The sequence below is a fragment of the Stylophora pistillata genome, chromosome 11 (assembly GCF_964205215.1).
Source record: "Stylophora pistillata chromosome 11, jaStyPist1.2, whole genome shotgun sequence".
In the NCBI taxonomy this organism is placed as follows: Eukaryota; Metazoa; Cnidaria; class Anthozoa; order Scleractinia; family Pocilloporidae; genus Stylophora; species Stylophora pistillata.
Window position 1 is genome coordinate 16,625,453 of NC_142529.1, and position 16,215 is coordinate 16,641,667.

Genomic DNA, 16,215 nt, shown 5'->3' on the forward strand with positions numbered 1-16,215 from the left:
TTCTTCGGAAGGAAATTTGCGATGTGTGAAAATTGCCCTTTTTGTAGATTTTCTGAAATTCCGCTCCGTAGAATTTTTTAAAAATCTTTGTGCATTTTCCTTTTCAAGTGCCAAAAGCAATATCTGAAAAAAAATCAGGGGATCACCGGGTTAGTTTACGAATTATTTAAGCCACAAGCTAAAAAATGCGTCTGAATAAGCCTATGAAAGCGTTGCCATGGAAAGTGCTAGTAACGAAATGACACTTATTTTCGGATAACCAATGATTATGTAATTCAACCCCGTAAAAATTCAACTGGCCTTGGTCATTCTTTCTGTTGGATTCTTTCAAAGTTACAACCCATCAAAAAGATGAAAACCGGTACGAGCCACCTTAACTTATTGACAAACCAGCTTTCGTATTTTTGCACGATCCCCGCAGTTAAGAGCACTATTTAAGCAATAGTGAAAATCAAATTCTAAGGATGATAAATGATCGATGCTGAACTAAATTATACGCTGAAGAAAATGCTGAAGAAAATGCAAAACAGCATAACATGCAAAAGAGGAAATTTGGAAAAATACGAAGTTACGGAAACCCTGAAATCTTCAATTTTGAAGAAAGGAAATTTTTAGAAATTTTTATAATTCCAAGCCAAGTAAGCTTTTCCAGTGTTTGTTCCTTTAAGGCTTTGTGTAGAGCGAGGCCTTTGTTTTATAAACCGTAAAACTTAGTGACAAGTCGAAAGGGCTCGCTCTTGGTTATGATACCAAAGAGTAGAGGGACACCACGATGATTTTCCAGGTGTTTGATCATCGTCGCCGCTCGTGGCGTACTTCGCTACTTAGGTGAGCGAGATCGACGTTCTTCCTCTCTTTAAATTCTGATAGCTGTGTAAAAGACCTCCTTACAATGAAAAACGGTCGATTGCGCTTTTTCAGTAGCGGCTTTAGCGCACGTCCATATTCAGCGCTTATCCTAAACATGGCATCTCCAGCTATCTACACGACACGCTGCGATGTATATTCGTCCATGTTGAACACAACAACTGTGCTACTAAGACAGAGAATCGAAACATCACATTGCTGCGCTCGAGGCAGAGTGCGCTACATTTGCCAAGTTCTACAATGGACAACAGATCGTGCGGCCTCCCAAAAGATTAAGGACAAGGTCTATCAGTTACAAGCAATGGATAAGTGGCATTGTAGAAAGTTTTAATTCGTTCCTGCATCCAAAAGTTCCTGCTTCGAATAGCTGTTAAAATTAAATTTAATTGCAGGTTGTGCAGTCAAAATGCCACGTCGCCCAACATGGTTTTAGTTAAACCAGCGTCCTGTGTGGCGATTCAGCCAAAATAATTTAGAAGGGAACAACAGCGCTAACCGATTTAATATCTTCTCAAGAACATGTCAAAGTCTATTAAAACGCAGAAATTAAAAATAGTAAGAATTGGTGGTTCATGTTAAAAATCACTTCTCAGTTTGGTTCGATAGCGCTGTCACTTTGAATTAGTTGTTCATAGCGACTTACTCATTACTTTCAATATTTGTTCGAGCTTTTCTTCGACGATATAGGGGACATACAAGAAATCGCAATTCACCTCTAAAACAAAAATTATCACATGCTCTTCTCCCAATTGGACACCAGGTATCACTGCGTAGTAATAATTGCATACTACGCGAAGTTGTAGATTGAGAAAAATAATGAGTGAGGGAAATGATTCTAAGTGCTGTACAGTGCGATTTTTATCATAGATTACGTAGCTAAAAGACGTGCTTGTCTTAGATATTTATGATAATATAGGAAGGTTTCCAAGGAATACTAACAGCCCGGCGTGCAATTTTGTGATTGACAAACCTGATAATTCAGGTTTATGTTTGAAAGGGCAAATCATTTAGTACATTTCACTGCAGAAGTAAATAATCTCGTAACTTTCGTAATTATCATTTTGGTTTCAGGCAAATGGTGTCGAGTTGAAAGCTACTATGTTCCTGAAACATACATCCAAGCTTTGTTGGCAAGCATGCCGAATGTTTTAATAAGCAGTGCGAGGGAAAAATGGCATTTGCGGCCGCTTGTATGGAGAGAAAAATCCAAAGTTTTTTTTATTACAGGGATCATAGAGTGAATGATGTTATTTCTGGTCTGAGCCATCAAAGTTCTGTACCATTAGAGTTAAAGAAAAACTATCGGGGGATTATGGAGGTTGCTGCAAGTAGTACTATTTTGTAGTTGTTAAACTCTCAACAAGCTTTACAGGCGGCCAAGGAAAGAGCATGGGGTAAGAAATCAAGCACGATTCCCACCCTGTAAATTAAAATGGTTGTTGGAAATTGAGAGGGACGAGCAACCATAGAATTTGAAGTAATGTGGTGGCCTGATCTTTTCTCAGGCACTAGAAATGGGAAACTGACCTTGCGATTTTATGCTCCAAAAGTGATACTTTGATTTAGCCACCATGTTTTTAAAATGTATTCACTGATGTGAAGTACACAGTCTAGTTGACTTGTTCGTCATGTTTCCCTAAATTTAGTAGCTGTTTCTTGGCAGTCTTTATAAGTTTGTTTTAAAAAACGATAAAATGTGTTTTGCATTTAGAGGAACAAACTTGTCTGTAGAAGGCTAAGATTAAACCCTGAATACAACAAAATGACCCAGTAATGTTAATGCAATTCATGTCTACCTGGACGCATTATACTCTGATGCCCTTCATTCTGTTGTAACCAAATTCAGAGGAAAAAAAACACCTGTAGAAACTCTTAGAGGGATAATATCTGTGGACTTTCACCATTTCTATGGTCATCAGGAATGACAGAATAAAGCAGTAACTGTTCCGAAAGTCAATTAACTGAAAGAATAATGAGTTGGAGGGAACTAGACCATTTTTTCCCAAGCATCTTTAATAATTGGTGATGGAAATAATAATAACATTGATAACAATAATAATGATAATAATAATAATAATAATAATAATAATAATAACAACAATAATAGAAATAATATTTACAATAGTTATAGAAATAATGTTCATTATCCTGACGGTTATAATTCCTATGATTATTTCCATTAATCTAATCATTATTATCATCATTTATATTATTATTATGATTATTTCAGCATTTATCTATGAAAAAATGGTGTTATTGTTAGTCTAGCTGAATAAGTATCCAGGGGATTGAAACTGGGGCAAAATAATCTCAAGAAAAGAAAGGAAACCCCAAAAACTCTTGAGAACTGCAATTCTTGAGTTGGCTCATTGCGAAAGGTTTTGGGACTTCAGTAAGCTAGTGCTTTCTGTAGTGGGCCCTGTGTCAAAGAGAGAAGAGTAGCAGCTGAATTAATATTAATAATAATAATATAATAATAATAATAATAAGGACAGTGATAGCAATGATTGACCAAAGTGCCTATATGACTAATAACAGATGATACGAGACAAACAGCATACGCAACAAATTTTTCAAAATAAAATGAGCAAACTAAAACTGCCATCAGATAAAATAACTTTCCATAAAGGACTGACTGCATAGAGCTGAAAAAATAGGGACTAGTTCTGCCATCAGATAACAACAGTCCATCGACTGACTACCCAAGAGAAACAGAACAGATTGGTGGTTCTGCCATCAGATAACAACAGCCCATAGAGGACTGACTACCCAAGAGAAACATATCCACCTGTTAGTTCTGCCATCAGATAGCAACAGTCCATGGACTAACTACCCAAGAGAAACAAAACCAGGCAGGTGGTTTTGAATCAGAAAACAACTATTTAAGACAAGCCCTCTGTACAATGTGTCTTAGAAAATCTTCTGCATTCTAACAATCTATTGAAGAGACAAACTATCAGAAACACTTGAATTTCTTTTTGGGGGGAGGGGGGAGGAATTAAATGAAAATCTACTTGCCCGATTGGAGCGGTAATTATGTTGATAATGGCCGTTATTAAGTTTGCGAGAAATCGCTCTGAGACTTGATCAAATAATGGACGAGGAAGATAAAAACAAGAAGGTTCGTCGGAGGAAAAGTTAGAATCCATGACTACTTAGTGCTGCCAGATTGTAAACTGACTAGTATTTTTATTTTTCTGTGTCAGGAGGTATCAGTTTTTGGGGATATTTTACAGTAATTCTCTCCGATAATTGATTCCCATTGGTTAATGGCAAAACATGTGTACGCTTTATTTTTAGCGCCATACAGGCAATGACGCACTTTCACTTGACTTAAAGTGGTCAGACTGCAAAGAACTGGCCAAATGTATCGCTTGTAAAGTATGGTTTTTTTCTATTCAATCCGGGTTTGGGCCCCTGGCATTTTACATTAAATTTTCCAAGGGCACGGGATGATAACGTGTATGGTTCCAATTGGACGCCAATCTAATGCACACACTCAGTTTTTTTGCGATTATGTAGCTTGAAACGATGCTTGTCAAATAAAGAAGCGTCGCCGTGCTTTACTCTGTTGAAGAACACGTAGGAAGCGTTTGGTGGGCGAACTAAGAGTAAAGGAATCAAAAGACAAAGAGCTCCTTCTTGAGTGAGATAGTACACTTGTGTTTTTTTGTTTGTTTGTTTTAGCTTTTAATAACATAATACGCCACATGCGTTATTAGAAAGTGCAACAGCTTATATTATCTCAAATTGGATTGGTCTGTTATTCTCTTGAATTAAAAAGTGCGATAAACGTGTACTCGTTCAACTTATCTAGAGGCGGGCATGATTGTCCTTATAAATTTAATTGTCCATGTTAATCAGGATTTTTCTGGATCCCTCGCTGTCGAGGATTTTTTTAGCAATAAGTTTTGCAGCTCTTTTATTTTTAATTCTTAGCGCAAAGCTAAGGATATTTTAAACTTACTTCCCAAACTGTCACAATGGCAACATTTTCGTAGATGAAATATCATCGCCTTCAAGTATTTTTTTCTCCTTATACCTTGTGCCTTGTGAACCGTTTTAAGTTTTTATAAATAACATCCCCTTACCAAAGATTATCTTCCACAAAAGCCTATGTCGATATATAGCTTTAAGCTGCATGAGTTAGTGACAGTGTGACTGGAATTATCGCGAGTAAACTATTTTTCCCAGACATGCAGATGGATTTACGCATCCAATCGTTTATTCTCGAATATATATTTATATTTTGGTTTCAAACATGTTGTCTTATTTCCACCTTTTCCTCTACCTTTCAAAATTTTAATAACAAATGTTACGCTCATAGTGGCGGTCACTTGTTGTTTAAAAACAGAAATGAGCGGAAACTGCCGGTGGTTTGCATCATCTGACGTTATGGATATTCCGTTTAATCGTATACAATGATAATACGGCCATAAAAGAAAGCTGATTCCAGATTTTATTGATATAAAGTCATTTCAGAGTCTTTCTGTACGGTCTCAAAAAGATCTATCGCCAGAGTAAGTGCTTGTAATAAAGCGAAATTTAACAACCTGAAACTTTGATGAAAAACCTAACATCAATCGAGTAAGTTCTAAAAATACTGTATGTCAAATGTTCAATTGACGTTTGCTGGCAGTTTTGAAAATTACTTCAAAACCCAAAATCAATAGTCAAGATATTAACAAAACACAGGGAAAATGAAATAGAATCGTAACAAGGGGGCAAATTAGCATACTGCATGTTTTTTTAGAGTTTCACCAGCAAACTTTTTTTTTTTTCAGTAGATCTTTGACTTTTTGAAGAATCTCTCGCTTTTTCCAACAGCAAATAAAGGGATTTGAGCAGGAGTTTAGAAAAGCCAGTGTTTCTGCCCAGCTGTAGTGGTTGTGCGTTTGTATGTTTAGCCCCAATATCTGGTGATAAAATGTCACAAAAAAGACGGGAAAGTAAAAAATCAAGTAGACTGCAACCACAGTCGATATCTGTTTCGCTAAGGTCACTTCTCTTTTTCTCTGTAGGTTTTCATTTGCCTGAAGTTGATCTTGCACTTGTCGATGATGTGTTCGCACAGCTACAAAAACGCCAATCTGGGTCGCAATTGAGACAAGAAGGCAAAGGAACCAAAGAGTTAGATGAATACCTCTCATTGCTTTATCTATTTTAGCCCATTCCAGAGCAGTCAAGAATATATTCACCGTCCATATCCCCAAGGCATACTTCAGTACTCGTCTCGTACTAAACATCGTGTTGTACCTTACGCGTAGACGAACAGCCACAAGGCGCTCGTAGCTGATAGCGGTTAAAGTCATGAAAGATACACCAAAACAAACGTAGAATGCAGAGCTATAGATAAGTCTTATGAAACAGGGAACTGAACGATGTTGGTTTTCCATAAGTCTGTAGGCTATATAACCTGGTTGGACTGTTAGGCCGACAAGGGCATCTGACAACGCCAAAGTCGCTAGTAATAGATTGGAAGGAGTTCGTAAACGAGGACAGGCCAAAATGACGATGACAATCAGTGCATTGGCAACAACGGCGACTGGAGCAGTAATGATGTTGATAATGGCCGTTATTAAGTTTGCAAGAAGTCGCTCTGAGACTTGATCAAATAATGGACGAGGAAGATAAAAACAAGAAGGTTCGTCGGAGGAAATGTGCGAATCCATGACTACTTACTGCTACCAGACGGCAAACTGACTAGTATCTTCATTCTTCCGTGTCAGGAGACTTCACGTTTTAGGGATCTTTGTAGTTATTCTCTCCGATTATTGATTCCCATTGGTTAATGGTAAAACGTGTGTATGCTTTATTTTTAGCGCCATACCGGCAATAACGCACTTTCACTCGACTTAAAGTCGTCAGACTATAAAGAATTGGCCTAATTTATCGCTTGTAAAGTGTGGTTCCTTCTGTCCAATCGAGGTTGAAAGCACCTGGCATTTTACATTAAATTTTCCAATGGCACGTGATGATAACGTGTGTGATTCCAATTGGACGCCAATTTGAAGTACACACTCAGTTTTTTTTTTGAGATTATGTAACACGAAACGATGATCAAATAAAGAAGCCCCGCCGTGCTTTGCTCTGTTGAAGAACACGTAGGAAGCGTTTGGTGGATGAACTAAGAGTAAAGGGAAATAAAAGACAAAGTGCTCCTTCCTCCTTCTTGAGTGAGATAGTACTCCTTTGGTCTTTTTGTTTGTTTGTTTGTTTGTTTGAGCTTTTAACAACATAATACGTGACATGCGTTATTAGAAAGTGCGACAGCTTATCTTATCTCAAATTGGATTGGTCTGTTATTAAAAAGTGTGACAGCTCTTGCAGTAAAAAGTGCCACAAGTGTTTTTACAAAGTGTGACAGCTCATCGTATTACGAATTGAGATGGTATAAAATTACAATGCGCGATAGCTGTTATATTAAAAAAATGCGAAAAGTTTTATTACTGAGCGCGATGGGCCTTTAAAAGTGCGACAGGTATTGCAATTGCGGGGGAACATCCTATCAGCGAAATGTCTTTTTTAGCTCAGCCAGTAAGACTTATTTACTTTGACCTCATATTTGAAAGTCTTCTCAAAGTAATATCGGCAGTTTTTTTTTTTTTAAGCGCATTTATTTTTCATATAGCTTTATCAGTATACAGTGCCATCTGCGACTCTGAGTGAAACTAAGGGAGCTCATGGCTTAAAACTCTTCGATGGAAGGTCTAGCGCCTTCTTGTTACTACCTTCCCGATCCTTCTTTTCACGAAGTATCAGAGTGATTCGCGCTTTCGCTTTGAAGCGTTACTGTAGCTTTGAAGGTTTCTGATGTATAGTGGCTGTTTATTTTTGTACTGGTTGCCAGAGGAAGCAAGTCAAACTAAAAAACAAATACAGATTTTTTTTAGATATTGAATAACAATTGAGTGTTTAACGAAATTTTACCTTACAATTCGTAGGGCATTCCATACATCCTTTAGATCTTTTTGTGATCTCTGGCTGACCGTTATTTTGAATATTGGATTTTTCGCGACTTTAAATAAAAAGAGGGGTTGATCCCCAGACTCCCTGGGAGAACGCTCTGGCGCCAAAAATATAAAACACTAAGTGCAAATCACTCCGCCCGAGTGCGGAAATTAAGAGTTTAACTCTAGTTGAGCAACGAATTGTCATTTAAGATTGAAAGATTGATGCAAGTGTTCATTGTTCTCGAATTAATCTAAACTAAAGTAGTCCTGCATCAAGCTCTTCCTTTGTTGCAATCAAACACAGTTTGTGAATAGGTCTGTCGTACTCTCCGTCTCTTGTTTTGCTTCTCACTTTTCGGACAAGGCCGTCGTTTCCAGGATAGGTGCCTATAATACGCGCCATTTTCCATTCACATCTTTTGTGTTTGGTATCTAGCTCCAATACAAGATCACCGGTCTGAATGTTGTCTCGCACGCGAAACCACTTGTTTCTTGGTAACAAGTTGGGGGCGAAATACTTCATCCAACTCCTCCAGAAATCAGCGACTCTGTTTTGTGTGCTTCTGAGTAATTATCGCGGATTGGTTCTTTCCTCTGGTTCTGGCTGTGGCGGTGCATTGTGATGGCCTAGAAGAAGGTCGTTGGGAGTGATCGGTGGTACTTCCCAGATATCATCGGAACTGGGGCACAGAAAATTAAATATTTTGGTAAAAGACAAGATATGTGTTTTTTTGCCATGGATGTTCTGTTTGTATATTAAACTTCTCGAAATGAGGAGCAAGATGACGTAGACAAACAATGTTTCAGATGTTGTTTGCTGTTTCAATGACATCTAATAAAACTCGCTTCCGTTCCTCATTAATTTCTATCTCAGTGGAGAATTAAAACACATGCAATTCAAACAATGGTTTTGTTGATATCGAAGTTCTTCTAATTAATATTTGAAGACTTTCGACTGAGCTAAAAGGATTCAAATACCTTTGTTTCGGCTTTTTCACGCTTCCAGATACAAGCCCACCTATCTTTTTTTTTTATTTTCCTTGAGGGGAGAGTCATCACACAGTTTTAGATAAGTTTTAATTGAAAAAATAAAAACATTTTGATGAATTCCAACGAAAAGATTAGATGTTTTCAATATGGATGCAAAATATGTCAGGAGAGAAGTATTTGAACATGATTTTAATTATTCTTTCAGAAAGCGAATTTTATTTTGTTCACCTGCTCATATCAATCTCTTTTTAAAATTTAATTCCCTGATAAGTTGTGTTGTTTGAGGACACGAGGCAGCTGAATTTTCACACAAAAACTTAAAACTTAATTGTTTCACTTTAGTCACTAATGTTTTTTTCTACACTAAAGTCTATGATAATTGTACTTTCAAATTCAACTTCGTTCTGACTTGAAAATCAGGTAAATTGACAAAGTCTGTAATATTTCATCGAAATTTTAAAGTTATCATAAGCTCCTTTGTAAGTCAACTGGCTCCGTGATTTTCTTATTGATGGAAGGAGATTTAATATATTGCACCTTAAATGTTTTTCAGGTATTTTCAAGCCCGCTTGATTAAAATGCGTTACTTAACCGAATAAGCCCTAATTAAAGCTTATGAACATCCTGCAAAACCCCCGAGAGCCAGCCAGTGCCATTCCCCACGTCTCGCTCTTGTTAAAGCATAGAAAGGTCGCTTAAAAATTTAACATCCGTTTCGCTGGAAAGCTATTTCAAACGGTTTGATCCACGCATGCTCTGGATCTCACTGAGTGATAATCTATTTGAGCTTCACCCTAATCAAACAACGTACTTTATCATGTAGTTGGCAGCGCCCGTGGGCAATATGCAGCGAATCTTGTGTTCTGATTGGCTAGCCGAGCAGGCAAAATGGGCTCATCATGCCCGCTCGGGATTGCCCACTTTGATCCCTCGCAAGAAAAAAAGTGCGTGGAGGGGACTTACAAAGCTCGCAACTTTTGGACAATGTCAGCAATAAAGTCGCATAAAGCGGCAGAAGACAGTCAAAACAAAGAAAAAATAAACGACCCTCGTGGCTTTAGTGTTCTACAAACACTGTTGGCTTTCTTTCCCTAGCTATCGAAATGTACAAGTCATTCTTGATTCTAATTAAAGCGAAACATTTTTTCTATATAATAAATCCTTTATTTACCAAGCTCGTTCCATCAAGATGGCTGGGTATTAGTATCGTCCTTTCTTTTTTCTTTTTTGCGCTTTTATGGACTTCGACTTGTCTCGATCCATAAAAACAGAAGAAAAAATCAGCCAAAAATGGCCCAGGCACCTTGACCACACCCCTGGTCAACAACGCTATATATGAATTTTCAGCTCCTAATCTCCAGTGCACAGGCTCGCCAAATATCATTATGTTCCATGTGAGCGACGACCAGTGATTCTTTAGCTCCCGAAGGGAAACGCTAAAGATTCCAAAACCGCCGGCACCGTAGTTTTTGGTAGAGTAAGTACAGTCGAGAGGTTAAAAACGGGCAGTTTATAATCCCTTGCTACGCTATAGTTCATAAAATGGATCGTTGCAAAACAGAACGATTCGCAGACAGTCCGGTCTGTTTTGTCATAAGGAAATCATATAGCATTCTCTTTAACAGAAGCGTTTTGTTACAGCCAAAATATATCCAGGTCTCTGTTGATTAGTGGTACCAACAGCCTTGAAAATTCTGAAAGGAAATTGGAAGAGAGGCGGGTGAAAGGATATTGAATTAGACAGATCACGAGGTCTATAAAGGTGAGAGAAATTTTGTGTAGTACACTTCTTTAAAAAACAGCAATATGTGGTGTTTCATTATAAATTACGATCAATGTGAGAGATCAAATTGCCTACAGATACTTTAAACTTAAGAGATCCCTCCAATAGTTTTTGAGAATCTCTGTTTGAAACTTCTCCTGTGTTGATAGGACGTTTAAAGGACCCTTTTAATGAGCCCTTTTCGAAAATCTTATCAAAAAGTTCTATCGCGCTTTTTTTTCTCCGAAAAAAATCGAAGTTCAAATACGCCTAAATAGCCGTTGTCCCCCCCGTAAAGCAATAAAAAAGTATGCAACTTCGGCAACTTCGTACGCTACAACGCGATGTAATCCCACTTTCAATTTTTTTTTGTGCTAGCGGATTGTCCTTTCATCTCTTAGAAAATATTAATTTCTTGTTATGTTGTTCCGTCTAAGTCTGATAAGTGACCAGTTAAAATAAAGTACTTCGTATCTATTTCGCGGAGGTAAAATAAAGGTCAACTTCAGTGGCCTACGGACAGGTCTGCCATATATACTTACAAACTATAATATACATCATCCTAAAGCTTTATCCTTTTATTTTAAGTCCTCCAATTCTATATCTTGGCCCGCCATAAGCGGCGCGTCCAGGTTTAAAAGAGTTTGAGCTACTTTGTCAAAACTGCAATGCGAACCGCTGAACAGCTGTCACGATCCATTTAAAGGCCTTTAAAAAGGTCTTGTATTACAAGAGGTCAAGGCAAATCTTTCAGCTTGGCAAGGAATGTACCAGGTGGTGTGCGCAGTCTGATTGCGTTGCATCATGGTCGTAAAACAAAACTTGAGTCATTTGAATCTTGATGCGTTGGAGTGAACTTCTCCGATGGCAGCGAGATAGCGTGAATATACGTGGATTGTAATTGATATTCACTGTCTGTTGACGTTCTTTGGAAAGTTAAAGCGTTTGACGGGCCTGCCCGACTCCTCTCATTCCTCGGTGACGAATTGGAAAGAAAGATTCGAAACTGCAATCTGCCTAAGAATCTCGACACAAATGGCAACAGTTAGACTCACAACCGAGGGCGGAATGAACAATTTCAGAGTCAGAAATTATATTTCTAGACGTGAGTTATTTTACAGGGAATTGACCATTGACACGCAAACGCACATTAACGAGACAGAGACCTTGTAATGCACGAACTTTTTCCACCGAGAATAAATACGGGATTTGTAAAAGGAGAAGCCCCACGCCTCCTAAGAACAAATTTGTCGCGCTCCATGTTTAGTGAACACGTACAGATTTTCAAAATACCCTTCGAGAATAGAGGAAACCTAGATGAGCGTTTTGAGAAATGTATCTCTAGTTATTACTTAAGGAGAGAAGAACATTTTGAAACAAAGAAAATAGCACGCGCACGGAAGAAAATATTGCCTTTTGCAGCACAATCTCATCCTGCTTTGCTAAACCTCAAGAACATACCAATGGGGGAAATGACACCTCAAAACTGACCTTTATCATCACATCGCAAAGGGAAGTCATCAAGAGCTATCCTAAGAAGAGCTAATATTTTAGGGTAGAAGAATTAAAAGCGCTAGCGAATGGTAGGAGACGCAGAGGCCCATCAACACTTTTCAACGGTCGACTGCTTTTTGCTTTCCAGCTTTCCGGCGTGTCGCCCGACGCAAGGTAGAGGATTTCATGGATCAAGTGACTCTTTTCATTGTTCTAATTAAACTGGCCTTGATTCAATGATCAAGATAGAAGATTTACCACACAACACTAGCGATTAGTTAATTTTCCTTCACTTAGGAAAGTAGATTTACAACACGATTGACAACTGTCCTTGTAGTAGTAACGCTAAGTAACGCAACACACTAAACGCAACAATGGGCTTTTTCCCTCCACAAAAGGGCCTAAACACTATCACTTAAAATGCATAAAACATTTATACCGTTGGAGCGCGTTTGAGCTGTTGACGAAGGATCAAAGCGGCCATACAAATCTTTAAAAGGCTCCAAACTACGACGTACAACGAATTTAACCTTCTTGAAAATCGGTCTCAAATTACATGCAAAAAAACAGTGCTTGCGTTTGTCCTTGAGGACGACATAATACGTGACAAATACGCACGAAAATAATTCTACGCGTTCAGAATATATCAAATTATATTTACCTATAGCGAAAGGAAAAAGAAACGGCCTAACTTTTACGGAATATTTAGTCAAACTCTGCCCGTTTCTACAGCTTTTACTGCTATATTGAAAATAACGCTACCACAATGCAACGCAATCGGAGGGCCCACACCGCCTGGGAATATACCAAATATATGACCTCTTGCGTGACAGCCGTTCAACGGATTGCATTACATTTTTTGTTATTTTAGCCCGAACTCTTTGAAAGCTGGACGCGCCGCCTATGGCGGGCCAGAAAAGAAACTTAGAGGATTTAAACTACAAGGATAAAGCTTAAAGAAGATATATATTTTGATTTGTAAATATATCATTCAAGACCTTTTTAAAGGCCTTTAAATGGGTCGTGACAGCTGTTCAGCGGTTCGCATTGCAGTTTTGACAAACTAGTCCAAACTCTTTTATACCTGGACGTGCCGCTTATGGTGGGCCAAGATAGAGAGTTGGAGGACTCAAAAAACAAGGATAAAGCTTTAAGATGATGTACATTATGATGTGTAAGTATATATGACACACCTTTTCACAGTAGGTCACTGAGGTTGAACTTTATTTTACATCCGCGAAAGAGACGCGAAGTCCTTTATTTCAACGAGTGACTGTTCAGACTTAAACGTAACAACATAACAAGATCAGCAGGGATTTGCTAAAGCAAAGGCATAGAAAAAACCAGGAAAGATTTATTACTCGACGTTTCGGGGTCATCGTGACTCCATTATCAAGAGACTAGTTTAAAAACATGCAAATAAGGAAAGGTACAAGAATAGCATAAATTAGACTGAACGGCTTAAACAAACACCTTGGCGCGGATGGAATCCGTTTGCACGTTCAGTGTTGGCTTACGCATGCGAATATACAACATTTCATTAACAAGGCAATCAAATTTGCCGTTACATTTCGTGATGACGTTGAATTGCTCGATCAAGCGTTCAGGCATTTCACTATTGTGCTGGAGGTGGTAGTGTTTAGAAATTAATAGAAATTAATATTTTCCAAAAGATGAAAGGACCCTCCGGCTTGCACAAAAAATTTAAAAGCGGGATTAATCGCGTTGTAGCGTACGAAGTAGCATAATATTTTATTGCTTTGGGGGGGGGGGGGGGGAGACAACGGCCATTTAGACACGTATTTTCAACCTTTCGATTTTTCGGAGAAAAAAAAGCGGGATAGAACTTTTTGATATAATTTTCGGAAAAGGCTTATTAAAAGGGTCCTTTAGAAAAAATAAAACGAATTACGAAATTTTGCAACTGTCGGCGGATTCTCGATATTTACGGTCAGTGGCTCTTAAACTAGATTTCTCGCAAAAAAATGTCTAAAGTTCGAAAATGCCTGAGTGACCTCAAAGACGTAAAAGAAAGCTAAATGATTGCTTGAGATTTAGTAATAGAACGCTCCAAGAATTAGTGCATTTTAATGAATTTTTTAAGTTGAGTCGTCGTTGTTTTTGATCGTTAGACGTCTAGTATCATTTATATCTTGCTACGATTATAGAATTATCTGAGTCTCTTTAAAAATAATCAAAGGCTAAGCCGGCGCATCTTACCATCAAAGTATATGTGTCTATGATTTTCAAGATCTGCAGTCTCCAGAAGTTCCTCAAGTTCTTCTTTCGTAATTCCTTTTAATCTCATGAACGCTTTCTTTATCTCTTTCGTCTCAATGTAACCTTTGTCGTCATGGTCAAACACCTTGAATGCCATCATAAGGTCTACTTTATCGTCTGGTTTCTTATACTCTTCCATGGTTTTAATGAAATCTGAAAACGTGATGTACCCGTCCCCTGCCAAAAAAAAAAAAAAACACGTGCAGTTGCTGATTACAAGAAAATACTCTTGCAGTGATAAAGATTAAAGTTTGACGTTTTCATAGGTCTTAAGATAACTTAAGCTGTGAAAAACCCTCTAGATAACCTGCACTCTAGATGCCAAAGTTTTTTTTTAGTCTGTCTTATTTTACGTTATCCCGAGAATAACATCACCATCCAAATCAAATTTAGCAATCTCTTTGAGAAGGTTCACATGAGCGGATGAAGGAATAATATGGCCGAGTGACTTAACTCACTCCAGTAAGAGAGGTGCCTGCCGTTAGTCCAAGAAACTAGCGTTATCCTTCTGCACAAGCAATCAGATTCAAAACTAAAGCAAATCTGAACTTGACTTCTGGAGTTTTCCTGCGCTTTAAGCAGTTTTCTTGTTTTTACTTTGAGCTCTTATTGGCTTCTTATGATGTTCCTAGCTGCCATCTGATTGAATCTTGCAACTGTGATCGTATAGGTTTTCGTTTTTTGAGACTCAATCGAGACGCACTCCGATGACCATTAAATATAACATCGCGTTCCCTTAACTATTTTGATAAATACGTATATGTACAAAGGTACCACAGGGAGACGTGCATAGCGATAGTGGCTAAGAGGTAATTTACTGACCATCATATTCAACTTCATTGACAATTGCTTGTATTTGAAAATCTGTTGGGTTCAGTCCCATCATCTGCATGGCCCGTCTTAGTTGCTTCGTTGAAATACGTCCCTCCCTGCCCTGACCAAAGTACTGGAACACCTCAAGATACTCTAGAATAATAGGGAATTAAAACAAGATGTATTGTGCAAACTTTTATTTAATTTTTGTTATTTGATAATTTTTTTTTTATTTCTCCCTGGTAAACACTGTTATACTTAAAGATATATGAAAAATACTAAAATATGTCAAAGATTGGAAGATTCGAAGTGATAACTTTTATGTTGGGAGGATTACAAATCTTGTTGGCTAAGTGTATCTTAATATAATACTCGTCATACTACATGTTTTTGATGAAATGATAGTAAAAAGCACTCGATAATTCACGACAGAGAACTAAAAGGAGCTTAGTAACTAAACATCGTGTAATTTGATACGGAAAAGAAAAATTCCAGAGGACTGATTTGATATTGAAAGCAAATAATGCAATTTAGCATAGGCCCACGAATTTTTCATCTGCCAAACATTGGGCAATTTGCACTCTAAGTTTGTGCTTTTCTGTCAGTGTTATTTCAGATCGCGCTGAGTTACATATCCAAACAAAAACTTACCAAGAATTTCCTCCTTTGAAAGCTTCTCCTGTGTGGGAAATCAACGAAGACAAACATCAAGCATTAAGGGAAAATGTCGACTTAGGCCACGAATAATCCATAAGATTATAACACTAAATACTTTAAATACAACTTTTCACTGAAACGTCCTTTCTATGATAACTATAAAACTTACTCACCTAAAAGTAACACTTTTAAAAATATAAGACATGGTATGGTTAGTCGGACATTGGAATGGTCTTTGGAGGCAAAAGTGAATGACTTTGAGTTAACTAAGTGATGACGAATGACGTGTATCGTTAAAAAGTAAAAATATTCTTTCACGCGCGGAAAACTGCCAGGTTGTCTGTTAGTGGTGCAGGGAAATTGATATTTTGTTGATTGCCTTGGTCATTTAAGAGTGCG

At 37.8% G+C, this 16,215-nt stretch overlaps 2 protein-coding genes across 5 annotated transcripts in view; both read right to left on the reverse strand.

Annotated features, from left to right (window-relative positions):
- Positions 1–4,587: 4,587 nt before the first annotated feature.
- Positions 4,588–6,798, reverse strand: LOC148720326 (trace amine-associated receptor 2-like). The gene has a single exon (XM_088739250.1). It carries the CDS (start codon positions 6,537–6,539, stop codon positions 5,625–5,627), a length of 915 nt encoding a protein of 304 aa, XP_088595376.1. The 5' UTR covers positions 6,540–6,798; the 3' UTR covers positions 4,588–5,624.
- An 876-nt stretch (positions 6,799–7,674) lies between these two features.
- The window catches only part of LOC148720327 (calmodulin-like), a 15,699-nt gene continuing 7,158 nt past the window's right edge, over positions 7,675–16,215 (reverse strand). For 3 of the 4 annotated variants that reach the window (XM_088739253.1, XM_088739251.1, XM_088739252.1), the window contains exons 4-7: positions 15,811–15,838; positions 15,169–15,312; positions 14,287–14,523; positions 7,675–10,504 (exon numbers count right to left, since the gene is read on the reverse strand). In XM_088739253.1, coding sequence (XP_088595379.1) covers positions 10,446–10,504; positions 14,287–14,523; positions 15,169–15,312; positions 15,811–15,838 — 468 coding nt within the window. In that variant the 3' untranslated portion in view covers positions 7,675–10,445. Of the gene's footprint in view, positions 10,505–14,286; positions 14,524–15,168; positions 15,313–15,810; positions 15,839–15,989; positions 16,096–16,215 lie in introns of those variants that run through there. The other variant, XM_088739255.1, reaches the window with a different exon arrangement.